General features: G+C 47.7%; 1 protein-coding gene across 1 annotated transcript; it reads right to left on the reverse strand.

Annotated features, from left to right (window-relative positions):
• Positions 1 to 1323: 1323 nt before the first annotated feature.
• On the reverse strand, positions 1324 to 27331 carry LOC149361889 (uncharacterized). The gene is made up of 3 exons (XM_089572867.1): positions 26888 to 27331; positions 13866 to 14310; positions 1324 to 3002 (listed from the first exon to the last, which is right to left on the reverse strand). Exons 2-3 carry the CDS (start codon positions 14145 to 14147, stop codon positions 2718 to 2720), a joined length of 567 nt encoding a protein of 188 aa, XP_089428993.1. The 5' UTR covers positions 14148 to 14310; positions 26888 to 27331; the 3' UTR covers positions 1324 to 2717.

The following is a 27331-nucleotide window of genomic DNA, read 5'->3' on the forward strand; positions in this document are numbered from 1 at the left end:
ATTTGAGCTTTCAAGTCTTTTATAAGACATTTATTTCAGTAATTTCGTGACGTTGTAATCGAGTGATTGAGGAAAAGTTCTTGACACAGTGTTATTAGGAGAAAAAACGCCCTGGAAATGTAACGCTTTTCGTCAGCACTTGTAGCCACTGTGGTCCATACACTAAAAGCAGAAATTCGTGCTAGTTTGTATTGGCCATACATATGTGATTTACTTCACACATTTTATTCTTCTTAGCGCTATAAATACATAAGCTCCTTTAATATAGCTGATAGTTGTAAACAGTAGCACCTGTGTTCTGTTTCCCCTCAGTGCATGTCTTTTTTGCGCTCAAAACACTCATTCACTTTCCCCAGAATCACTGTTAGCGAATGTCAGAAGAAGTACAGTATTGGAAATGGATAGTTCCACACAGGTCCTTTGTAAGACCGGGCTTTCCGATATTGGGACGATTACCTGTGCTGCCATAATTCCTGCAAACAACATGGAAATGACAATTAGCCCAACAGAATAACGGGTGGTATTCTGCGGTTCCAGCATAACATCGTAATGTCATTTAGTGATTCCTTCGTTGAATTGCTTTAACAAGACACAAACTTTACAATTCGCTAGACCTTCTGATATCTCCATCGTCAATTTTTTCGTTTCTTTTTTAATCCTCTACAGCCAAAAAGCCAGTATTTAGCAAATGACTTCTGTTCCTCAACTTCGAGTGTATTTTCTGCAGTGAGAAATGGTAAGTCATCTCAGGGGATACAGAAGGATCTATATGAAGGCAGCAGTCGAAGGAACTGCAGATGCGCCTGAGGAAAAGTTAGGCAGTGGAAAGGGCGACTGCGATAAACAGCGCACAGAATATCTTGACCTGGGGAACACGGAGTGAGCGGTGAGCGAGTACCCAGCAGCATGAGTTCTCGCTGTTGCTCCCCAGTTGCGACATTTCAAGCCAAGCCCTCAAGCGGATCGAAAACTCTGCAGCAAGGCGAAAGAAGAGAAAAAGGTGTTCCTATTGTCAGATCGCTTCAATTTACACTAAAATTGAATGCTGCCGTCTCGCAAGATTAGGAGGCAGTTTCATTTTCGGAATTTTTTTAGCCTTGCACATATATTTTGTAGTCATCACACAGATTTTACATTGTTACAGTTACAGAAAAATGCTACGAAATAGATGTCCCTTCAGAGGACAGCATTAGGTGTTACCCGGATGACACCTTTAAGTAACGCTTTGAGATGGAGGATTACAGTGATTTCATGTAAAATACAGAACTAAATGACACATTCAGGCATCGCTCTCAATATAAAGTGCATCCCTACATGTTCGCACCCGCAATTCAATTCAGTTTATTTGTTTCAGACTATACAGAATTCCAAAATAGCTACCTTGTCAAAAAGCTGCTTCACTATAGCTTGACTAAGCAGAGGCATTGAACCCGAGAAAGCATTAAAATAGAAAGATAATAGAAAAAGCGACACATCTAAGGAACATAAGCGATGATTGCAGGGCACGATGACAGCAAGAAACTAGAAGATAGCACCTCTAAAAACAGGAAGCAATATATACAGTGCACTAAAAAAAGTAGAAAATCCGCTAAACACACTTGTAAATATATGTAAAAGCACCATTTGCATAATAACACACCTGCTCTGCCCAGTGCACTTTTAGAAGTGAACAGTAGGATTTGAAAAAAGAAATGCAGAACTGAGACATACCTCGGTCGACAGTTTGACGTTTGTGGCAGGTAGCCGATGCATCTCCAGAATATCACCAATGCGACAGTCATTGCCTTAATCATACGTTGCGAGACGGTAAGCTAAAAAAAACTCGGTTATAAAAAAATAGTAAGACACAAAAAGCCAGACAAAAGTCTATCACAAGTCTATAAAATATTGCTTCAGTTGTTGGAGCGTGGAACCAACAATTCGCTTGTATTTGTTTATTTAGATGTAAAATTGTGCTCAACATTCTGCGTTTTGTAATTATGAAAGTGGAGGATGGGCTACAAATTGGTACAACGCGCTTATAAAAAACTATCAGTTGGTTTAAGAGACGCGGTATTTTGTACGATATCTCGAAAGGAGTGTGTCAAAAAATAGCAATACCAATATATTCGGAAACTTTGGACATCCACATATCAGAAGAAACTCTTGTTAGAATGCGTTTGTAATGTGTGACAATTATACTACGTGCTGACGAAAAGCCGGATGATATTTTTGTAATATATTCTTGTTTAACAGCGTTGTCACCAAACGTTAGTCCATATGTGATTTAAACTATTCGCGCTGCACTTGCATCTGAAGATGTGTAGAAAAATACTAGTACAACTTCCCATCAGTCCGTGCACCGATGAAAACCTGGCACCGATGTTGTTGAGGTGCGAGTCCCGTGTTAAGCAATAAAAGGCATTCTCATATTAACACCACTCTAGACGACTCTGCTGAAAGCGCCGAAAGCTTTGCCCACATATCGCTTGGATGAAAAGCCTAATGCAAAAGTGGATTAAAAGCTTTACGCAAGAGTATCAGGAAGAATCAGTGTGATGGGGTTTTAAAACTTTATCGGTTCAGGTCAGCGCATGTGCGAAAGAATCGCTCCAAAACAGGCGCCATGGTGTGGGTTAGGGAAATGAGACTGCATGTATTTGCTCACGAACCGGTGCTTCCTTAACGTTCGCTCAAAATTTCTCCAAGTTTTAATAAGAAAGCGCGTTTTGCGGTCCTCATTCGCGTTTGTTCCTGCGAGCACCACCACCGAAGATGAGCGTGCCCAGGACTCCGACGCACAAGAGCACGACGCCTCCGATGGCCAGCGGCTGAACGACGTCGCTGACGACCTTCTCAGCGTCTCGTTCTTCTGCGGGCATCTCTATGCCCAATTCACGAAGCACTTCCTGCACCCACTTCTGGCAGTTGTTGGCAGTCAAGTGGTAGGGACCCGAGTCGCACTTCTTCTTCATAACTTCCTCGATCCGCGACTCAGGAATCCAGTGCTTCCCCAGGTGCCTCTGGAAAGAAAACAAAATCAGAGCTACAGTACGGGTGATGCGGATCTTGATCCGCGGAGGCAGGTTGTGATAACATCACAAGGTCATGTGACCTAGGTGGCTCAAGTAGGTTGCTTCTATGGGGAGTTTTCGCTCAAGCCACCGCCGCCAATACCGAAGGCGCCGACGACAGCGCTGTGTTTTCCGTTGAAGGGTTAACACTATCGCGGGAAAACCGCACTGTGCAACAACACGGCTCAAAACAAAACCTGCGGCCGGAAGAATTTCGACCAAATCGGACCATATATACTTTTGGGAACCTAGAAAAAATATTAGCTATGAGAGGCGAAATGGCTGCGAAGTGACGGAAGCAAGCAGCTTCCGCTCAAGGTGCCATCCCCGCGAAGAATTATATTTAATTTCTTAATAATCCAACTAATGGAAAGCTGGCCCACTGTGACGGTTGTGCAGTTCAACGTGCAAGCAGGTCGCGGACATCCGGGGAGGGCGCATCTAGATTCCCATGCAGTGTACAACAAAATGGCTATCTTCCCCTGCGCACGTTCCCTTAATGCACGTGCAGTAAAGAATTTATATGTCGCCACGTGTGACGAATGTACACGTTACCTCCCTGCAACTTCAACTTATAGAGAATGCCTGCATTATCATCTATATATCCATTTTTGCGACAAGTAGTGCTGACAATATTTTTTTATTCCGATCTAGTGGCACTAACTGCACATTAAGGATAGCTTAGAACGTCGTGCAATATGGTTGGTGATGTTTTGCACCCAGAAACTGACCATCTGCTGCTTACGGGAGCCGTACTGGACGGCACAGGATTAATTTCGACTACATAGGGCTCTGTAAAACAACGCAGACAACACTATCCTATTTTTTTTCTTACTAAAGATCGATGTTATGGTTCCTCCGAGATTGCGGATATTTGTCTGGAGGAAAAACACGCCCTTATTCCAAGACAATTGCATTTAAACATTGTCACGTCATACGATCGAAACTAGTGACGTCTTTTCCGAAAAAGGAGCCCATGATCTCCGCTCTGAAGCGCACCGCAGTGTCACCCATCCTCCCAGGCTCGCACCCCAAAAAACACAGTCGACGCATGCTGTTTACATGCGGAACCTGCCGATGATGGCGGCACACGTATTTCAATCAATGGTCTTTTTCAACTTATGAAAACTCGCTTAATATGTAGCGGCTGGCTTGTTGGTTACACATATTGACGAGTACAGCGCGGTCGGCACACTGACAACAAAGATTGACACAAACCCAGGCCTGTGTTTTTGTCAATCTTTCGTGTCCCTGTTACGACCGCGCTGTAGTCGTCAATATGAAAGCTCCATTTATGTAAAAGCAACGTTTGTCGCTATAGCGCATCAATCTCTGGAGACAGGTCAACTTCAGTTTGTTCTCAGTGTCGCTTTAAGCCGCATTCACATCAGAGAGCAGATGGACGCTTTCGCATTTTATGTCCATTCGGATGCGGTTGCGTCTGTGATACAATGTAGGCAAAACCAGGCACGATTGGTTTGTTTTATGGGGGTTTAGCGTCCGAAAGCGACTCATGCTATGAGAGACGCCATAATGAAGGACTCCGGAAATTTCGACCACCTGGGGTCGTTTAACGTGCACTGACATCGCACAACACACAGGCCTCTAAAATTTCGCCTCATCGAAATTCCACCACCGCGGCACGTATCGAACCGGCGTCTTTCGGGTCATAGCCGAGCGCCACAACCACTCAGCCACCGAGGCGGCAAACCCAGACTTGAGAGTGCTGCCGATACTTCTTTATACCATGAGACACCCGGAGAGCATATAAGCTTGCTGCGAAGTTCTTTTTTTCTGCGGTGACAATAACAAGGAAAAAATTCAGGGGGCACTTTGACTGTCTAAAGTGGGTAGAGGCGGAAGCGTTTCCCGCACCACCTTCGCTGTTTCTGTGGCACTGGTGGCGTCACATATAATTGAGTACTAATTACTAAGTGATGACAAATCACTAATCAATGGTTAATTACTTATTAATGCCTGGACACTAATTAACTGCTAATTAATGACGCTTAAGCTTCGCCTTTAGGAGTGGAACGCGACAGCGCGTTGTAGCGCTGCCAGGGAGTCCACGGAACACCACCACCCGTTCGGCGCGATGCCTTGCCCTTTGAACGCAACGCTTTTTGAGGAAAGGAAATGGCGCAGTAATTCTCTGTCATCTCGGTGGACACCTGAACCGCACCGTAGAGGAAGGGAGGAAGTGGGAGCGAAAGAAGATAGATAAAGAGGAGCCGTAATGAAGAAAATGAAAATTGTATTTGAGGAAAGGAAATTACGCAGTAACTGTCTGACAAAATTCAGGGGGGAATTTTTTGACCTACAGTGGGAGAGTCGGCGTTCCTGCGCTGGTGTGCAGACGCGTGTGCGTATGGGCTCCGGCCATTTCTCCTATTTTGACCGACTTTTCACCTTCCGCCGACTTTTATTGTGTCTCCCGAAGTTCACGAAGGTGCTCGGCACCTGCCCAGCCCAATTTCGGGACCGGCACTCCGTTTTTGTGACCTGCATGGACACTTGTTTCCACCGAGCCCAGCGCCAGCCTCGCTAAGCCTACCGCCGCTGGCGATAGGCTCTGCTTCGCAGCCGGGCCTAGTGCTTTGCCAAGCATGGACGTCGTCACCGTGAAGGGGGAGGATCTAGCCCCTCAAGATTATATACCCACAGACTGGACCTACGTAGCCTGCTGCTACGAACGCGGCTCCACCGCTTCTTCATCGAAACGCACTCCCAAGCCACCGCTGACGGAGACGCCTTCCGCTTCCGCCCAGCATACCGCGTCCCAGCAGCTACCTCCCTCCACGTCACGTAAGCTACCTCGAGGTGCACCGTCACTGCCACGTCTCCCTCTTGAAGACTTTAAAGTCATCATTCGCCCTCGCGGGGGCCTCAATCTGCGTGCCTGGGGCGAGAACGCTCTTCGCAGAGCAATCACCTCAAGCCTTCGTTTGACTTACTCCTATACCGCAGAGGACCGCCTTCGGGTGAATTTCGTTCACAACACCCTCACCTTTAGCACACCGAACCGGGACCGCGCCATCACTTACACGAAGCTACAGGAAATCATCCTGGGTCCGACAAGCTACCCAGTTGCCACCTATTTGGCCCCACCAGGCGCATACGTCCGAGGTATCATTCACCACCAATACGTGGATGAGACCCAGGAGGAAATCATGGAGTACTTGATACCCCAGAATCCAGAACACTGCATTCTCTACGCCCGCCGTTTAGGCAGGACCCAATCTATTGTCATCACTTTCGCAGGGACAAAGGTCCCCCGCCAAGTCTCATACGCAGGAAGTGCTGTGCGCTGCTACATCTTCAAGAACAAAGTGGAAGCCTGCCTTAACTGTCGCAAAACGGGACACCGAGAGGACGTTTGCCCGTCTCCCAAGCTCTCCAAGTGTCCTCACTGCGGATTTTGCGACCCTGACGAAACCCATGAATGCACCCCCACTTGTATAGTTTGTTCTGGTCCTCACCAGACTGGTTCCTCCAAGTGCCGCTACAAAGTGCCTGCTGCCGTACTGAAACGCCAGCTACAAGCTGACTCAGACAGTGCCTCCACCTCCCATCGTTCCCGATCCCGGACCCGTCGCCAAGGGTCTGGAAACACCTCGGCCAAAATGGATTCTAACCGCTCCTCCTCCTCTTACCGGCGCTCCAGCCGGAATCGCTCCCAGTCCTTCCCACCCCTGGGCTCCAAGTCGTCTCCTCACCGAGAGCCGTCCACGAAAAACCAGGTGAGCTGGGCAGCTGCGGCTTCTCACTCTCGGCAATCTCAGTCTCGTGATTCAGAGCTGCAAGCCCTGCGCGACGAGATAACAGCCCTTAAAGCTAGCAATCATAGACTCCAACAAGAAAACACTTCTTTAAAGCGTCCACCCTTTGCACCCGATCCACCACCTCAAACAAATGCCACTCTACCACTTCAACCTGTTCCTACCATCTCACCTCAGGCGCCCCCATCTACTCCCCCGCAACCCAAAGATACTACCTCTAGTCCTCCCTCTAAGCGGAAAGCTACCTCCCGCTCAGAACGCTACGTTAATTTTGCCGAGCTCGAGGAATTTGAGGCTCGCCTAGAGGAAAAATTAGAGGCTAAAATTGATGCTAAGCTCGAAGCGAAATTTGCTGAGTTCTCCCATCAAATCCAACAGCAAATGCTCCAGTTCCAACAACAAATGCAGCAGCAAATCCAACAGCGACTTAACACCCTCATGCAACAGATCCAAACACGCGTCACAGGCCTTGAAGCTAGGGGAGACGCAACGGCCGCCCTCCACACGACGCGCGGTAAACCATACGGTCGCTTGCCGCACGCTCCCACCACCCAACCCATCTTAGCTCCACCCACACTTCACCATGGTGCCCCGCCACCTACTTAATGTGTGGCATTGGAACTGCAGGGGGTTTCGCCGCAAGCGAGGCAACCTGCAACAGTATGTCCAAAATTCCGACATCCCCCCTGATATCATCGCCCTTCAGGAAACTCATGGCCCAGTGAAACTACCTGGCTATAAACCATACTCCCCCCTAGATGTCACCACTCCCGACACCGCTATTTTGGTTCAACGCAACCTGACGACCGTCCAACACTCCTTAGACGACGTTGGGGTAGACTGCGTCTTGCTCGAACTCCTCCCTCGTAAAAGAGGCGACCAAAGCCTCTTCATTCTTAACCTTTATAGCCCTCCAAAAGACAGAAGACGCGACTTCACCACCCTTCTTTCCCGGGTCAACAGGCTCGCGCACCATTCCGGTCTCCTTATTGTAGGAGATTTCAATGCCCACCATCCCGCCTGGGGTTACCGCATCGCCAACCGAAAGGGTAACACTCTGTGGTTGCGAGCACAGGAACTGGGCTTCACCCTTGTTACTCACCCTCACACCCCCACCCGCGTAGGAAACAGCGTGTTTGTTGACACTTCACCTGATCTGACATTCTGCAAAAACGTACGGTTCGATCAGTGGCTCAACACTGGGAATACCCTCGGCAGCGACCACTATCTCCTTGCGACCACCCTCAGCATGTCCCCGTTCCGCCGGAGAGGTCGCCCGACCCTAATCACGGATTGGGACAAGTTGCGTTCCCTACGTGCTCAGAACGCCCCTACCCGGATTAATAACCTGGACGAGTGGATCTCCGAACTGCAGGCAGATGTCTCTGCTACTACTCAAGAGTCACCTATCACGGCTGATCAATCCAATACAGACAGCCGTCTCCTCCACCTATGGCAGGCCCGCGAAAGCCTGCAATACCGTTGGAAAAAACAGCGCCACAATAGAACGCTTCGGCGTAGAGTAGCTCAGATAGACAAACAGATTGAGGCGCACACTATCGCACTGACTACCCAGCAATGGGGTCAAGTTTGTGACAACATGCGTGGACAGCTCGGGCTAACTCGCACCTGGCACCTTCTCCATTACCTTTTAGACCCAGACAGTTGCAAAACATCCCAACGAGACAGCATTTCCCGCATAGTCCATGAACACCCCGGCTCAGACCAGGATCTTCTCGATGAACTTCGTGTACGCTATCTCAATACTACTTCCCCGGACCCTCTCCCCCCCTACATGGGCGGTGCCAACCCTGCCCTCGATCAGGAGATTTCGGAAGCTGAGATAAGATTCGCTCTCACTCAGCTCCGTCCTAACTCTGCCCCGGGACCAGACGGCATTTCCAACAAAACTCTCCGTAATTTAGATGACCCGTCCATTGAGGCCCTCACTGCCTTTATGAATGATTGCTGGAGAGAGGGTAAAATCCCCGCAGCATGGAAACATGCACGCGTGACTTTCATACCGAAGCCAGGCAAACAACTAGCTCTCGAAAATCTCCGCCCCATCTCTCTCACTTCCTGTGCTGGGAAACTGATGGAGCACGTCATTCTCAATCGTCTCAATAATTACGTTGAAGATAACCATCTGCTACCTCACACCATGATTGGCTTCCGCTCAAATCTCTCTACGCAAGACATTATGCTCCAGCTCTCACGAGAGATACTGTGCCCCTCTACCAGAGCGGGCACAAAGGCTATTCTAGGGCTTGATTTAACTAAAGCATTTGACAGCGTCTCGCACGGAGCTATTCTCACTTACCTCTCCCTATTAAATCCTGGTCACCGTACCTACGAGTATATACGTACTTTCCTCTCTGGTCGTACAGCTGAACTTAGCTTTGGCTCTCTCCTCTCAGACCCTATAAACCTCGGTAGCAATGGTACCCCGCAGGGATCCGTTCTCGCCCCATTTCTTTTCAATGTCGCCTTGCTCACGCTACCTTCTAAATTAGACGCTATCCCCCGGCTATCCCATACCTTATACGCAGACGACATTACCCTCTGGGTTTCAACAGGCAACGATGCTGAGGTCGAATCCGCACTTCAACAAGCGGTCGATGTCATTGAGCGCCATGTAGCCGCAGCCGACCTCTCGTGCTCCCCTCAGAAGTCCGAGCTGCTGCTCATCCGAGGTCGACCCGGCCTCCACGGCCATCCTCCCATCTGCATTACTGCTAGTGGTCAGCCCATACGCGAAGTATCCACCATTAGGGTATTGGGGCTCCTCATCCAGAGCAATCGGAAAAACAGCGACACTCTAGCTAAACTTACAGTCTCTGTATCGCAGACCATTCGTCTAATTCGTCGCATTGCTAATAAACATAGAGGCATGCGAGAGGCGGACCTCCGACGTCTTGTTCAGGCGTTTGTTATCAGTCGCCTCACATATACCCTCCCTTACCTCTACCTTAGCTGCCAGGAACAGGACCGCGTTGACTGCCTTATTCGACAGGCATACAAGGCGGCTCTTCATCTCCCCAACCGGACCCCCACGTATACACTACTGGCATTAGGGGTCTACAACACTGTGACGGAGCTCTCGGAATCTCATATCACTTCTCAGTACGAGCGTCTCACTCACACCTCCACGGGATGTCATGTACTCGACAAGCTTGGAATACGCTTCGAAACAACCGCACCCGACAGGGTCCAGCTTCCACACCATATCCACAGTAACCTTATCGTTACCCCTCTTCCTAAAAATATGCACCCAGAGTATCATGTCGCTCGCCGCAAGCACAGGGCTAAGTCTCTGCACAAAAAGTATTTAACAGATCGGACAGCAGTCTATGTCGACGCCGCCGAATACCCCGACCGCGAAGCTTTTTCGCTTGCGGTTGTAAACTACTGTGGACGGCCGCTAGTTGCGTGCTCCATTCCCGTCAGATCGCCTGAAGAGGCCGAGGAGGCGGCCATAGCCTTGGCGATGGTCTCCACCACTGTAGAAACCATCTTCAGCGACTCTAAATCCGCGATTCGTATTTTCGCCAAAGGCCGGGTCTCCCCTGTCACCCTCTCTCTCCTCCACTCCACCAAACTTCAACTCCGCCCGATCCAATTGATCTGGGTCCCTGCGCACTCATCGCATCCAGGGAACGAGGCGGCCCACAAATATGCCCGAGGATTCGTCGACCGGGTTGTGCTGTCACCCGTCCTGCGGACGGCGAGAGATCGTATGGTTACATTTCATGACATAACCATGCACTACCGCTTAGGTAGACTTCTATATCCCCCCGCACATAGTTCTCTCACCAAACCCCAAGAAGTTGCGTGGAGGCAACTCCAAACGAACACTTTCCCCAACCCCGCGATATATGCCCGCATATACCCTGGGGTCTACTCCCCTTCCTGTCAACTCTGTGGTCAACATGCCACTCTATCCCACATACTCTGGGCTTGCCCTCGGGACTCCCCCCCTCGTGGCTTGCAGCTCTCGAATCCAGACCAGTGGGAGGCCGCATTGCTCAGCTCCGACTCGGACACACAGATCCGGGTTGTGACAAGAGCCTTAGAAGTCGCCGAACGCCACGGGCTCATGGCCACTTGATGGGGCTGTAACCCCACACCGTCAGATACATTTGTCGACGAAAATAAAGTTTATCCTCCTCCTCCTGACCTAAAGTGTGGTCACTGATGTGTGGTTAAGATGTTAAGCTTCGCTCCCGAGTGTGGAACGCGACAGCGTCTTGCAACGCTGCCAAGGAGTCCATAGAACGCCTACGCCCATTCGGTTCTACGCCTCGCTCGTCGGTAATTGGTTTTTGAGGAAAGGAAATGTATCTGTCTCTCATTTGTCGGTGGACACCTAAACCTCGCCGGAAGGGAATGGAGGAGGATGAGAGGGAGTGAGTTAAGACACCGTATTCACTAGACGCGCCTTTGTTCATTCCAAACCATCGAGCTGGCATGGCGGAGTGGACAGCATGCCCGTCTCTCACGCCGAAGACCGGGGTTCGATTCTTGAGCTCGATCAATTTCTTAATCGGTTTTATTTATTTATGTGGCCTGACTAGTAAAGCCAATTAGGCTAATTGGGTAATTAAGCAATTAACTAAGCTCAGTCCCACTTACTTGGAGTATCACTATTCGATCCCTTGAATTGGTTGCATGGTTACTAGGCAAAGTACAATTGGCCCCGTTTGAAATTCGTGCACTGTGACGTCACGACCGTTTCCACCCAATTGAAAAGCGTGACATTTTCTGTCGACAACTGCTGCTTACAACGACGAGACATTAAAGGCTTCCGCCTTGAAAAATTTTCTTGAGTTTTCGAGCAGCATCAAAAAACTTACGAGGAACTTTAGCGGCTAAAGTGGTGAAAGGCGAAAGCCTGAGTGCTGCATTCTGCTACGCGATTGTTCACTTCACATTTTGTTGGTGCATTAATTAACTGCCAATTAATGACGCTTAAGCTTCGCCTTTAGAAGTGCAACGCGACAGCGTGTTGTAGCGCTGCCAGGGAGTCCACGGAACGCCACCACCCGTTCAGCGCGATGCGTTGCCCTTTGAACGCAACGCTTTTTAAGGAAAGGAAATGGGGCTGTAATTCTCTGTCCTCTCGGTGGACACCTGAGCCGCACGGTACAGGAAGGGAGGAAGTGTGAGTGAAAGAAGATAGAGGGGCCGTAGTGAAGAAAATGAAAATTGTATTTGAGGAAAGGAACTTACGCATTAACTGTCTCACATATCTCAGTAGACACTAGTCGAAAATTGTATTTGAGGGAAGGAAGTTGCGCAGTAACTATCTCACATATTTCAGTGGACACCCGTCAAAATTCGCGCGCGGTGACGTCACGACAATTTGGACCAATCTGAAACGCGGACAAATACGCCTTGCTCATCGGTAAATTGGTGTTTGAGGAAAGGAAATGTATCTGTCTCTCATATCTCGGTGGACACCTAAACCTCGCCGTAACGGGCAGGGAGGAAGATGGGAGTGAACGAAGACACCGTGTTCACTAGAGGCACCTTTGTTCATTCGAAACCATCCAGCTGGCATGGCTGAGTGGTAGCGTGCTCGACTCGCACTCCGGAGGCCGGGGTTCGATTCCCAAGCTCGGCCAATTTCTTACTCGGTTTTATTTATTTATCTGGTCTGACTGGAAAGGTTAGTTGTACTAATTGGTTAAGTAAGCAATTAACTAAACTCAGTCAAACTTACTTGGAGCATCACTATACGATCCCTTTAATTGGTTGCATAGTTAGTAGCCAAAGCACAATTGGCCCGGTTTGAAATTCGCGCACTGTGACGTCACGACCGTTTGGACCAACTGAAAAGCGTGACATTTCTGTCGACAGCTCCTGCTTACAACGATGAGACATTAAAGGCTTCCGTCTTAATATTGTAAATTATGGGGCTTAACTTTCGGAAGGTGCGCTTGGGCTTTCAGAGATGCCGTAGTGGAGGGCTCCGAATTAAATTAGACGGCCTGTGATTATTTAACTTACGATGACATCGCAGAGCAGATGGGCGTCTTGCATTTCATCTCCATCGAAATACGGCCGCCGCGGCCGAGATCAAACACGTGAACTTGAGATTATCAGCAGAACGCCAAAGCCACTGAGCCACTGCGATGGGTACCAGCCCGGAATATGAAAGTACGTGATCGCCCCATATATTTTAGGTAGCAGCAATTATGCATCTTTCCCTTTCTGCCAGCCTCGTCGCGTTTCGTGCGCGATAATCCATGAAAGGGGCACTAAAGTAGGTTCTCATTTCGTATTTTACCATTAACACTCCATCTACACGTTCCAAGCATTCTTTAAAACTGAATTATTCTCCTGTGCGGCCCGTTTCTCCATTAAATCGAATTAAACATCACTGGCTCCACTTTTTTTTTTTTGAACTCACCTCCAAAAGTATGAATAGTCAACTAACGCGTGGCGGCTTGCCCCTATGCTATCGGCGGAATGACACGCAAAGCCAAGAGCTCAGGCGTATTTTAACTTTCGAGGGCCTAATTTGCGGCTATGTTATCTGAGACAAACTATTTTGTCACGTTAAACTAAAAAACAAAATAAAAGCGAAAGCGAAGCTGCCACGCGACTGGCTAAAAGGCACTCCACGCGTTTGCTGAGTGCTCCTACTTTCGGAGGTCAGTTCAAAAAATAAAGCGGGTGTAGGGACGTTTAATTCGATTTAATAGGGAATTCGGCCGTACAGGACAATAGTTCGAAGTTTCTAGGAATCCTCAGAGCGTGTAGGTCGAGTTCGGGTGGTAAAAAAGAGGAGCTCAGAATCCTCTTTGGTGCTCCTGAATGATTCTCCGATCCATAACCGATTGAAACCACTTCACTATCGTACATTTGCACCCTCTCGCAATCTTGCAAGAAAGCTAAAAATAAAACAAAGTTTCACAAACTTGTCCCGAATGGCAAGGGAGGGTCTGGTGCAACTGCCTTCATTAAACTTGCCGAGTAGCTATTTGGCTGCTAGGCTTTGCACTCTTTACTGCCCACTGGAAGCGCTCACCTTGTTAGTGTAGGTCTCTTCGAAGGCTGCCCTCTTCTTCCAGAAGCGGCGGCCCGTCAGGTCCCCTGCGTGGTCCATGTCGGCGTCGCAGATAAGCACCTCGTCCTCACCGTAGTCGAAGACCAGCAGCCAGTGCTTCTCCCAGGACTGGCCGCACATCGAACGCGACGTCGAGGCGAAGAACGAGAGGACATTCAGTGCACTGCCCGCCAAATCCCTCTGCTGGACGGGGTTGCTGCAGAGGTACACATCGCACCGGTCAGAGTGCGTATAACCCGACATCGCCGACGTCCTTGTTTCTCTGCTTCGTCTGTTGAAGGGCCGGAACAACGTTGAGCACCAGCGGTGAGCGCTTTCCACGCAAGTAAAAGTTAACAGGAGATATCAGCAGGCAGTCTGGCAAACCAGAACGCAGCGATCCGTCACCGGCATCCAGTCGGCTTGTCTGCAACAGAAAATGAACATTATTCGTATCAACAAGCCTTACCCCATTATGACAGTCGCGGTGTCGTTACCGACAATGGAACCTGTCCAGCTAAGCGAGATTCCAATGCCTCTTGAAAAAAGTGCGTGCCTGAGCGCCCAACTCACAAGCCAACGCTCTTCAAAGTATAAATGGCTTGGTTTGGTTTATAGGGGCTTAACGTTCCAAAGTTACTAAGGCTATGAGGGACGCCGTAGTGAACGGATCCGGATATTTCGACCACCTGTAGTTCTTTAACGTTTACTGAAATCGCACAGTGCACGGAGGGGCCTCTAAAATTTCGCCTCTACCGAAATTCGACCGGCGCAGCCAGGATCGAACCCGCGTCTTTCGGGTTAGCAGCCGAGCGCCATAACCACTGAGCCACCGCGGCGGGGGGCGGTTCAAAGTATAAATAGAGCACAGCGTGACAACATACAGAAGCTCGTACGTTGAGAGAGAGCTGAGAGCTTTTCATGAAGAAAGTTACTGCTTCATTTCTGAGCGAAATGAAAGAAAACCAGTATGATGAACCAAAGGATGATTAAGTATTCTTGTGGAAAGGAACGCGTGAGTTCATGTCTCCTATCTTTATTTGCTTGCGGTTCCACTTCCTCACGCCGTCTAAAATCATTGACATGGGTACGCTAACTTATGATAAAGGATATTGTGAAAAAAAGAGCGTCAAGGATCAAATGAGATCAGTTGTGCGATTTCGCTTTTCACCGCGTCCTGTTCATTGCTACAAATTTAACACAGTTCTGCAAATGAATATACAGAACCAACTAACCCCTTCCAAGAACACTCCTAACTCTGAATATTTACAGCTACGACTATATTTTCATAACTACAGGTATATTTATACTTCTGAATGGTTTATAACTAAACAATGGCTATAAGTAATGAATAGTTATCTTACTCATATAGAGAGAACTATTTCATGAAAAACAGATTTTAGCCGGCGTGAATATTCGCTGTTATGCTAGTCTGCGTAGGGAAGGGAATAGGGGAGCAAAGGTCAAGGGTATCTCACTCAGAAGCTATCATGAAAGCCCAGGCGTTTCATGTCTCGTTTACGTGAAGCAAGATTTTCCTACAACGGGATCAGAGTAAGCTCTAATGATCCGCATTGGCCACTTCACGCTTTGTATGCGAATTTATAGTGGTGCCCAACACTTTCGCACCGATTCTTTGTGTGCAACATGAAACCACTGCACCTTAACTGCTCTCCAGAGGACCGCACAAAACATGCGGAAAACTGTTCAAGCCTCAAACAGGGCCGGCATGAGGAGTTTGTCTGACAAACAACACCATTTCTAGATGGAATCAGTTCCAAATCCTGAAGTTGGGTTTAATTATGCCTCATACTCATACGACTCCAGCGTTTCAGCTCTGAAATCGGAATCCGGGTTATCACCGCTTTATTGTAGGCATCTCATTTCCAGCCTTTCCCTGTTTCACAAGTTCACTTCTCCATTAACCAAGCACCGAACACAATAGAAGCAGCGCAGATATTTCATAGTTCCGGCCATCCGCTGCAAGCTGCACGCACACGTGCTCGGACAACCACCTTCACGGCGGCTATTTCCTTCCGAATCGCCAAAGGCTAGAACGACCTTCCCCGAGAGATTGCTGGTACCGCAAGGCCATCTTTATTTTTACAACTTGTGATTATTTTGGTCAACGATTATCTACCACGTTGTTTGTGAAAACCTACCCTTTGTGTTATGTACCTAAAGGCGAATTTTAAGGTAAAAAACAAACATGGAGAGCACTGCAATCTGCTGCATAGAAAAAATGCAGCAGACTGCAGCGCCTGGTTTTAATTCCAGGCAGGCCGCCCCTGTGTCTCCGTTCCCAGAAGGTTGGGCACATACAGCGTCACTGTCCTACTCCTTGGCGCAATGACTGTCGGCGTTTTAGCCATACCGCGGAGGAGTGCGTCGTGTCGTACGCTGATATACTCCGCAGTGGCTCTCATGCCCTGGGCAACCCATTGAAGGAGAATTTGATGGATGCCACAGAGGCTTTGGGTGCTGCTGGGGGCTTTTCAGCCGTTGCACCTATTGAACCAGCGAATACTGGCCTTCTGTCTGACGTCGTTCCTGAGGTGCAACGTCAGCGTACCCAGACCTCACAGACGAGTCAACTGTCTGCAGATGTCGATCGTGAAGGCTTGGCTGAACAAGCACCGGAAATACATAGCGTCAATGATGACACTCTTGTGGCGTGGGCCTTCGTTGTGCGTGAGCTGGAGGAAGTAAACGGTGATGATGCGCTTGTGACGCCGAGTCCCTGCACTGCTGAGATTCCAAATGCCGCTGCCGGATGTGCCATAGAGGCAGCTGAATGCAAGCTTGCCAGTTCACTTCCTCACTTGAGCTGGGGTGTGGATGTGCCAAGTCCAAATGTGGTTTCCGAGCGTGGTGTGTCGCAGAGTTCGGCTTCCTCCTAGGAGGACACCGTCCCTAGTAAGGAAATGTCCCGCCGAAGAAAATCCAAGAGCGAGAAATCCCCTCGGCGCTCTAGCCGGAAGAGAAAGGGTGCCTGCTCTAGGTAGCTTTCGCCTTCCGGAATGGCACCTGTAGTCGCGGATGGTTGCCTTAATTGCCAGCTAGTCACATCCAGGAGATCATCATCGCAACATTCAACATCTGTGGAAGCCAGCTTTCGTAGAAACATGTACAGTGGCGCCGATTGTTTTTCGGCAGTCGACTAGAGATTGTGGTCCTTCAAGAGACTAAGATAGAAAGTGGATTGGATACAGAGGCAGCCCTGCGGCCCTTCTTCATAGGTTACAATGTATGTGTGTCGCACTCTGTGGGCCTTTCGACGGCTTTCTGTTCTTCAAAAAGAGTCTCTCTTTCTGACTTGTACCAGATTGACATAGAAGGGCGCCTGATGTGTTGTGACTTTCGGCTGCATGGCGAATTGTGGGGGTTCGTTAACGTATATGCTTCGAATAATCGGGTGCAATGAGCACTTTTCTTTCAGGGTATGGCCACTATTCTAGACTGTGATCGGTATGTAGTACTCATGGGTGACTATAACTGCGTGTCCGACCAACCTGACCGTACAGGGCCTGGCAAAAATGCCGAGAGACCTCGGGTACTTTATCAGCTATCACTGAAAGCGCAGTCCTATTTGATGCTGGATTGCCATACAAATATTAGAGAAGACTAAAATTCATATCTATACCAGATTTATGTTTCCGCAGATACCCTTAAAAGGCGCATTTCATGTGATGCCATGTCTATTTCTTTCTCCGATCATACCATGGTCATTGCGCGGATTAGATACTGTGGCCGTGCCAAGTTTCAGTCGCAGTGGGCACTACGGAAGCTTAATTCTTCGTTGACAAACGAGGAGAACTTCCGTCAGCGAGTCAGTCACAGGTACTGGATCTTGCTTGACAATGAGATTCCCATTTGCAGCTTGGCAGATGTTTAAGCAAGAAGTTCGTGGCTTAGCTGTTCAGATCGGCTGCATGAGGTCTTACTTTAAGCATGGGAAGGAGAAACGGCTGCTTCAGAGCCTTTATAATTTACACGAACTTAAATGCAAGGCCCCAGGCTTGTACACTGAAAAAATTGCAACTGTTAGGTGTCACCTTCAAAAGTTTGATCGGAACACTTTCAGGCGGCCCATGTACGATCCCGCAGTGATCGTGCTCTGCACTCTGAGGAGCAAACTAGACGCGCTTTTCTTGATTAGCATCACCACGTGGCTGCCAAGCAAATCTCTCAGCTCTGTAGCGGTGGTGTCCTGGCCAAAAGTAGAGATGCAGCAGTTAATGAGTTTACAGATCACTGCGTCCTTCTATTTGCTGCCACTACAAGCACGGATAATGATGTCTATGTTGAACGCTGGAAATCTATTATTACAAGATGATTGCGTGGCAATAAATGGTCTTTTAACCTTGTGCGAAGTGGAAGATGCAACCGATCGATGACCACACCCGAAAACCTCTGGACCTGACAGCCTCTCAGGGGAATTTTACAATACATTTAAATCTGTTTTAGCTCCTGTTAACTAAATTTTTGGGGCGAGTATTGATGTCGGATTTTTGCCCCCGTCCTTTACCAGAACTCATAATTATTTAATACCAATAACTGGCGAGAAGAAAAAACTACTGTTTCTAGATAGCTACAGATCGATAATACTTTCTAATGTAAATTATAGGATTTTAGCTAAAGCACTCTAAAATCGGCTGCAGCTTCCATTCTCTCCTTTTAGTGGACCTCACCAAACTTGTGGCTTGAGGGTATGGTCAATGCAATCTAATCAACATGTTGGCGCACGGTGCTGCCGTATTACAGTGACATTCATCAACAGCTAGCACCGCTGCAGATTGACCTGACAAAGGCTTTCGATCGTGTGTGCCATTGATTTGTTTTTTTTTTATCGTCGAAATCACGTAAATATTAGATCAGTTCTTTCTTCTGGGATATGCCTTTGTTGCAGAAACTGTTACACGATATTTACTGTAAATGGCTGTCACTCACAACCAGTCTCCATTCAAACATCCCTGAAACAAGGTTGCCCCTGTCCCCGCTCTTCTTTGCACTATACTTGTAGCCACTTTGCATGAGTGTCATAAACAGTAGAGCAGTCAGTGGTTTTCGTAGTATAGGTTGCGAACTGAAGGTATTGGCTTATGGAGATGACCTTAAGCATCGCTGAGGTCATTCGTTTGACGGAAGACTGAGCTCAGATTAATCGCCCTAAGAGTTGCGGTCTCTGGTTTGGAATGTGGGGATCGGCGACTGCTGAATATGCTGGCATGCAATGGACACGTAGACCACCCAAGCACCTTCGCGTCCCTTTGAGTGCCTATAAGCATAGTGTCATTTACTGGAAAGACCGCGCCTTGTTCAGTTCTTAACTTGCCATAATCTACTGTCAAACTGTCAGCACGGTTTTCGATCTGGTTTTTCCACTGCCACTCAGCTCATTGAATTTACTCACGACATCGCTTCCGCTTTAAATAACCGCGATCCAATCGATGCAATATTTCTAGATTACTCCAAAGCATTTCACATGGTCTGCCATAATAAGCTTCTTCGTAAACTACGCACCATGTTTAACGGCAATGAGTTACTGGACTGGATAACCGACTACTTATACTTAAGATCCCAGTTCGTCACTTTTAACCATGCACAGTCATCGTCAGTCACTGTAACTTCAGGTGCGCCCCAAAAATCGGTGCTTGGGTCTCTATTCTTTATAATTTTTATTAATGATGTAGCTAATGTTACTAACGACACCGCAGTGAAGTTACGCCTACATGCCGATGACTGTGTTTTACCGCAACGTTGCTAACGCCGATGATCAACAGGAACTAAAAAAAGTGTTTTCATTGTTCTGTGAATGGAGTAATGCATGGCAAATAAAAATTAATTTCACTAAAACAGTTGCAATAACCTTTGCTAACAAAAAGAATCCGCTGCATTTCTCTTACAGTAATAATGGTAACTGTTTGACCCACGTCAGCGAGTTCAGATACCTGGGCGTTATATTTTCGCACAGCTTAAAATGGAATGCTCATATAAATAACATATCTGGGAAAGCACTTCGCAAACTTGGCTATCTCAAACGAACCTTAAAAAATGCCACGAAGGAATGTAAATTAACTGCTTACAAATCACTAGTTCGACACATCCTGGAGTACGCTATCGCCCTACCATAAGCTTGCCCTCCCGGTTAGCTCAATTGGTAGAGCGACTGCTCCGGTGAAGCGGTGGTCCCGGGTTCGAACCCCGGACCAGGACGAATTTTTCTTTAACTACGAAGTTTCTGTGAAAGCTGTATAGCTTTCCTTTGTACCCGTATGGCTGCGCTCGGGTGGACGTCAATGAGTAATTACTCCCTTATTACAAATCTACTCCACCTTGGGGGATTCCCCTAAAATATTTGGTCAACTCCTCAATTGTCTGGTCCCCTCATTACGCGCGCGACATTGACCGTTTATAATCAGTTAAAGAAAAGAAATACGATTCATCTTCGGCCGGTATGATCGCAAGTTTTCACCTTCTTTCCATATGCACAGTTTATTTTTACAGCCTTTAGAACATAGGCGCACACGTGAACGCATCATTATGCTGCACAAGATCGTTCACACGTCATCTGGCATTCAGGCACCCTTCACATTTGTGTCATCAAGCGCACGTGCAACCCGACGGAACCATCCATTAAAAATTGTTCCCTTCAAACCACATATATATTGTTTTAAATTTTCTTTTTTCCCTCTAACTGTTGAAATTTGGAATGGATTGGACGGCAAACTTCGTTCATTGCCAATTGAACAGTTTGTTGTTCAGTTGCCCGACAATTTGAATTGTTGATCTCTTTTTAATACTTCTGTATTATCTATTTCTATGCTACCCATGTTATTTGTTTTTACTCATGTATTCACCCACTCCTGCTATTTCTCTCCTCAGAGACAGCAGTATTTATGAATAAATAAATAAATAAATAAATAAATAAAGCTCCTCAGAGCTATATTCAGACTTTTGTCTCCCTGGTCTATCAATTTTTGGCAGGGCGACCGCATGTAATTTGTTTCTAGCCACTAAAAATATTCCGTACACCAAATTTTTCATTGCACGGCACTCTCTATCCAGCTGTTTCACCGGGCTTTTGCCTATTTTCTGTGGGATTCGTCTTTTAAGCCTGTCAGGTGTAATAACAATTTCAGGCCTGTAGGTGTTGGCGGCCTTTGTTGAATCCACCTGTACGTCCAGCATATAGTTTCGCGTTTCATGTTTTTTGATGGCATGACGAGAAAGTACCAGCAATTTTCCAAGATAATTTAGTTCACGTTTTACCGAACCTCATTGTGTGTTCTTATGATTCTGATCGACCGTGTTTGCGGGGCTTAATGCATGGGGTGTATTTGGCTGTTCGTTTTCTACTTGTTCATTTTTCCCCTGAGTTTCTGTTTTCAGTTTCGAGGAAACTGTTGCACATGAATTTAATCTATATGCGCCTCCCTCCACCCATGTACTGTTCTATGTATTTTGGTTTACCTGGACATGACGTGGTCAAGAGAGTGCGTAAAGTCCCTCCCGTCGTGTACCAAGACAGTCTTCTATAAGCTACATAGCGAGGCATTGGCCGTTAAAACATGGTTAGACAAAGGAGATATTTGTGTCAACGGTAAATTGCCGTCTTTGTGATGCTCCGGAAGCGACTGAGCATTCTTTCATCTATTGCAAAGATGTAATTCACTTATGGAATACCTTGCAACGTACGTTGACAAAAAGATTAAATATGACAGTGCACTCTGTGCGGTACCTCACTGGACTGCAATTGGTTGTGAACCTTTAGACATGTTCTTTATGATTGCACTACACAACCTCTGCAAAACGTGCATGATAGACCGACATTGTGAACCTGTTGTTTTCACAAGAGACCACGTCAGTAGAATGATTGTTCATCTAAAAGCATTGTATGGCCAGACTGAATTTGAAGCAGACTAGGAGTCTTTCCTAGTGCTCTGCTCTTCACTGCCTTATTTATGGTGCGTCGTTGCTTAGATATGTCGTATTATTGAGTAATACTGATGCGCCCTGAGTCGCGTCTTTTCTCGTGCTTCGTTGTGTATTGTGCTCATTTGCGATTGTTTTCTTCCTGGTTTGTACATAATTAATGCACATAGAACATTGCTTCACTGTAATAAGTACCATGTTCAAAAATGCCTTCCGTGGCATATGCGTTGCTTGCCCGCTTGGCAGGCGATGGGTCGGGGTTCAAACCCTAATTCCGGCAAATTTCTTTTCCGAATGAGGCCACGTGAGCGGTACAAATTTCTGTGGACATATCTGGTGGACACATTTTGCGGACAACTTCCGGTGACGGGATTTCCTTTGTATGAGGCTTATGAACCGCGAATGAACTTCGAATCGAATATGCTTCATTGCTGCAAAATGGAATAGCAATGCAATTAGAATTTTTACTCAGTATAAGCAAGTATACCCATGTTGTCTATCTTTGCACACGCTCCTTTATTTGTCATCGTTCAGCGCTGTATTAGGAGGTTCAAACTCATTTTCTGCTAGCTTTGAGAAAGTAGATGCTCATAGGGGCTAAACTGAAAGGAAAACGCAGTAAACGTACACAGCAAAACGAAGGATTTTAAGTACGGCACATTCCTCGTGCTTGGTGACATGTAAGGTGACCCCTGAAACGATAGCGAGACTGACAAAACAACAAGAAACTACTCTGGCAGTCATCTAATCTCTAACGCTTCTACAAGTTTTTCTTTTAGGCGACCGGTACCGCCGTGCGTTCTGTTTCTTCGTATGACGGAGCAATAAAGCAGGCGTTGCAAAACGCGAGGGGTGCTCGTTAAGGCAGTCAAGTGCAGAGTATAACGTCAGCAGATGCGTTGCTGGCACAAGCACTTCGATAAGCATGGACGCCCAAACGTACACCCCTAAAGGAAGCCGAGCGCCAGGCCGGGGGACGCTTGTACCCTTTTGTACCGGTGGGTGCCCGGTGGTGGGTTTCGAACCACCCACCTAAGACCCTTTTTCCCAAGCATTTCACCCTAGAAGAGCCGAGCACCAGGCCAGGGGAAATCTTTTAACCATTAAAGAAACCGGTGGGTACCCGGCGGCACTGGGGATCGAACCCAGCACCTCCCGAATGCGAGGCGGATGAAAAAAAGGGCCACAAATTGGGCTTATGCCGCACGAGGCGGACTTATGGTTGCTTGGCGGGGGAACTTATCACTCATCCGTCAAGGCAACTGTTTGGTCTAAGACCCTTTTCCCAAGCATTTCACCCTAGAAGAGCCGAGCACCAGGCCAGGGGAAACCTTGTACCCATTAAAGAAACCGGTGGGCACCCGGCGGCACTGGGGATCGAACCCAGCACCTCCCGAATGCGAGGCGGATGCTGTACCACAAGGCCACGCTTCGGTTCAAGGCCACTGCAGCCGTTTCTAAACTACTCGCGCGCTTACGCTCTCGTAATCACTACAAACTGAAAACTAATACGACTGCTTGATAAAGATGTAACAATCGGGGCGTTTCCGTAGAAATCACTGCGGTCAGAACAGCGTAGTTGCCGCTTTTCTAATTACTAAGCCATCCGAGCCACCACGACGGCCAAATTTCTCAAACTACCGACACAGTAAAGCTTTTGTAACTGCCGGAATTCTGAAACTAGATCGCGAAGAACGTGCAACTATCGCTTCCCATTCGAAGAGTAGCCGCGTGGTACGCCTATTGTAACCATCAGCTTTCTAATACTACCTGCCGGCGAAGCGTTTATAATAGCCCAAATTTTGAAAATATCCGCGCAATCAGGTACTTATCTCGAACAACGCGAAAAAAAACTCGTGGTGAATACGTTCCATTTGCTACGACTAAAAGTACCATACACTGAAGCTGATATGGTTGTGCCCGTTCTGAAATTTCTGACTCGGTCAATCACTAGAAATTAGTCATTCGGAAGCAACACAGACGGTTAGCTTGCCGGCCATCAGGCCCTACCGTTCCCTCTGCAATTGCCATTGTTCTAGACCTCCCAACGTATTAAAGCTGTTATGCCAGCGCTCCAAAATCGCTCGGACGGTCAACATATCGCGTTTCCTACCATTCAGAAACTGCATTCACGGTGAAACCGTTCACAACTCTATCCCCTGGGAAGTACCGGCGTGATCGAGCCGGTATATTCGCTACAACAGATCGACACTTTTATTGAGCTATCAACAGGTCACACGGATGCGATGACAAACAAGGACGCCGTAGCAGACGACAAGTAAACAGGTTAGGATGGAATTCAAACTGTTTCCCATGTAAGTTTGTCCCCCCATACAGGAGACAAAAAAAGAGCAAAACGCTGAGGCAGCGTATGAGGATCGAGCTTTAGCAATATCGAATGAATATTGCATTATTAACAACCTTCACTATATGCAGTCAATTTTTTTGTTTTGGCCGGATATCTGCTTTTTTTGTTGCCAACGGATACAGCGCACGAAGATGAATCGTGTCAAACCACGTTGAATGTCCTACGTCAATAAGTTTGGCCGTAATGGGCGTTTCTGGACGTTTCAAGTTTCAAGACGTCACGGTTTAGGGAACCAAATTTCATCGTATCCCTATAATAAGCTACGCTTTCATTTTAGTAGTAATCTTATGCTCCGCAACACGCTGAATCGTTGGATACCACTCCGAACATTCTATGTATATTATGTGGACGACAATTTGTGCACCAATGTTACCACCCACTGGTCCCACTTGAATGAACTTGTGTTTCATACTAACACGACTTTGAGTAATGGGACTACTTAAGCATGCACTATAAAGGCTAGCGGCGATAGCGGCATACTAACATTCAACGGCCGTACGGAGAACAGAAATCTTCTAGCTCTTGGTAGCACTTAATTGAAAAATAACGGCCAGCCTGCTGCATGTTCTACCTGAGACACCTACCACACTGTAGGGATTTGCAGAAATATGTGCGAGTAATGGTATTCTTTCCAGAGCGCTCTTTCTGCGAGTCGCCTACCCAAGTGAAATTGGAAAGGCGCGTTCCGGCTCTGATAAAAAATAATCTCCACTGTCTCGACAAACACAGCATATGTGGGGAAGCTATTAGGATCGCCGCCATTCCGAAACTCGCTTCGCGATGAAGCCACGGCGATCGCTACCACCAGCATACTACGCTCTTGGTGAAGTCGGAATGAGTGCCGCTGTTGCAGAACTACTCGCGCAGTGAAGCCATTGCGACCGCTCCGCTTACAAGAATACCTATGCGGTGAGGTGTTGCTGTCGGAACCATTCCGGAACTACCGGCGTCGTCAAGTGTTCTTTTTTTTCTTCAGGGCGAGCATTCCGAAACTACCCAGACAGTGAAGCCGTGTCAACTCCGTCTTTTCCAAGGCAAAAGCAAGGTCAGGCTGTTATTGTCGGCGCTATTCCAAAACTGGCCGCGCGGATAAAAACTTGTGTTGCCTGCCACAACAAAAGCAAGCGCGCGGTAATGTCGCTGTGCTTGTCACAGAACTAAACGTGAAGCCGTCGTGCTCACCGCCATTTGAGAACTACGTGGGCGGTGAAACCGTTGCGGTCGGCACGCCCGCTGCAGCCAATGTGACCGCTACAATTCTGGAACTAACCGGCGACGTCAAACTGTTATCCGCAGCAACATTCCGAGCACGCGTTTTTTCTAGCAATTGAAATTAGGGAGGAATTGCGCGCAGATGAGAAGCGTTAGCCAGTTTTAATTTTTTTTTATTTTTGTCATTGATGTGTCGCGCCGGACTAAGAACGATTATGACTCCAACACTCATGACATAGATGACAAAACTTCCGCATCGTATGTAAAAGAAACAAATTCTACTAAGGAGCTGCCTTAACAAAACAAGTAGGCGTGCAGGGATATCGCTGATTAAGGGACTTCCCGTGCGGTCAAACCGTGTTGACCACCACTATCTCGAAGCTAACGGTAAGGTAACCATTTCGAAAGCGCGCGTGAGGAAGGCTTTGTGGTCACCGCTGATTTGATATTGGCAGCGTGTCCAAGCCGTCATAGCAACAAGCGTCTTATGGACGAGCTAAGCTAATGGATTCGAGATCGGCCGATGTTTTCACTACATCGGAACTACTCGTCCCTGAAAGTGTTCGGTTCACAAGGAAAGACGACAGCTTCGACAACGGACGAACGCCGAGAATGCGAACGACTTCTCAAGCAGGAAACAACAAGAAGCGCAAGAGAACGAGGAAATAATAGTGTTTTTATTGACAACGCTCAGTCAACGCGACGCAGCTAATCCACGTAGCTAAAAGCATAATTCACGCAAAAACAACGCGCCCCACCAAAAAAACACACGGCTGCAAAAGATTAAGCAAGATTAACAAAAAACAACAGAGGCCCACACTCCTCGTACCCAAACAAAATCGTTGACGTTGAAAGGGCGGCGTTACGCTACACTGGTTGCACAAGTTCCGACAAAATCAGATCAAGTGTGAGCAGGTTACGGACCATTGAACGTAGTCTTGAATTCTTGAAAAATAACGCTTTTTAACTGCCGACTACTCTCTCGCATGTATACACGACAACGATACTTGAGAAGATAGCATTAAATGACACAAGATTAAGAACACACAGACATATGAGCAAGCCCCATGGCGTAACCATCCCCTTTGAACAGTGCGCATTCGTAGTGAAGTCCTAACTTGTTGAACCCTTTCTTTCCTTATTGCAGAAATTATATAAGCCCCTAATAGTTCATTGGTTGCGCCACTGTTCATCATAATGTTCTAGCGCGACGCGGACACGGAACACAAAAACATTTACGTGGACGCTGCAGTTGCCTGTACTTCTATACTTTCTCTGTTGTCTACGTCGCACTGGAATAATATGGCGCAGTACAACAAAGTCGCCCAGTGATTTGTACTCTTGACTGAGGCGCCTGGTTAATCGATATGCGAGTAGCAAGCACACGTGTGCATGTTCACGAGAAAAAGAAGCCGCCGATAAAGTGACGTTGACAACCGCACATCCATGCGCAAAGAAAGGACGTAAAAGAAAAAAAATAGTCCCTTACCTTTTCGTGCAGAGCGTCGCTGAGATGTTTCTTCAATCGCAAACTATGCTCCTATGCCGTGCTGTTCCGGTCAACACAGTGGCACTATTTCTCGCGGAGCAGTGAGCAAATATTTGACACCGTCCAAACACCGCTGGGGCTGGCGTACTCTCCGTTGCTGCCCCTCGAGTCACAACCAAGCGCCGCTGCTTACTAGCGCCCAATAATTTCCGTCTACATTAGCCGCCAACTGAAGCACTTCGGAGCATCTACTTTTCGCAGCACTCCGTTCGTGTCGCGTGTACCGGCGCTCGATACGGCGCCTTAACTGCACCTGCGATCGAGCAGCGTACGTGCCCCAGGGGCACCCACGCAAGCTGCAGCGGCGCGCGCGTGTCGTCACTGGCGGCGGCGTTGGCGAAATTCGAAGCAGGCAGCTTCTTTTTCCGTACCCCGCGATTCGAG

The sequence above is a fragment of the Amblyomma mixtum genome, chromosome 2 (assembly GCF_055824585.1).
Source record: "Amblyomma mixtum isolate Tamu chromosome 2, ASM5582458v1, whole genome shotgun sequence".
NCBI lineage: Eukaryota > Metazoa > Arthropoda > Arachnida > Ixodida > Ixodidae > Amblyomma > Amblyomma mixtum.

Coding starts and splice junctions, on each gene's coding strand:
- LOC149361889 (XM_089572867.1), bottom strand. CDS start 14,147: ATGTCGGGTTATACGCACTCTGACCGGTGCGATGTGTACCTCTGCAGC. Junction 3,003..13,865: donor AAGAGACCTACACTAACAAG/GTGAGCGCTTCC, acceptor TTTTCTTTCCAG/AGGCACCTGGGGAAGCACTG.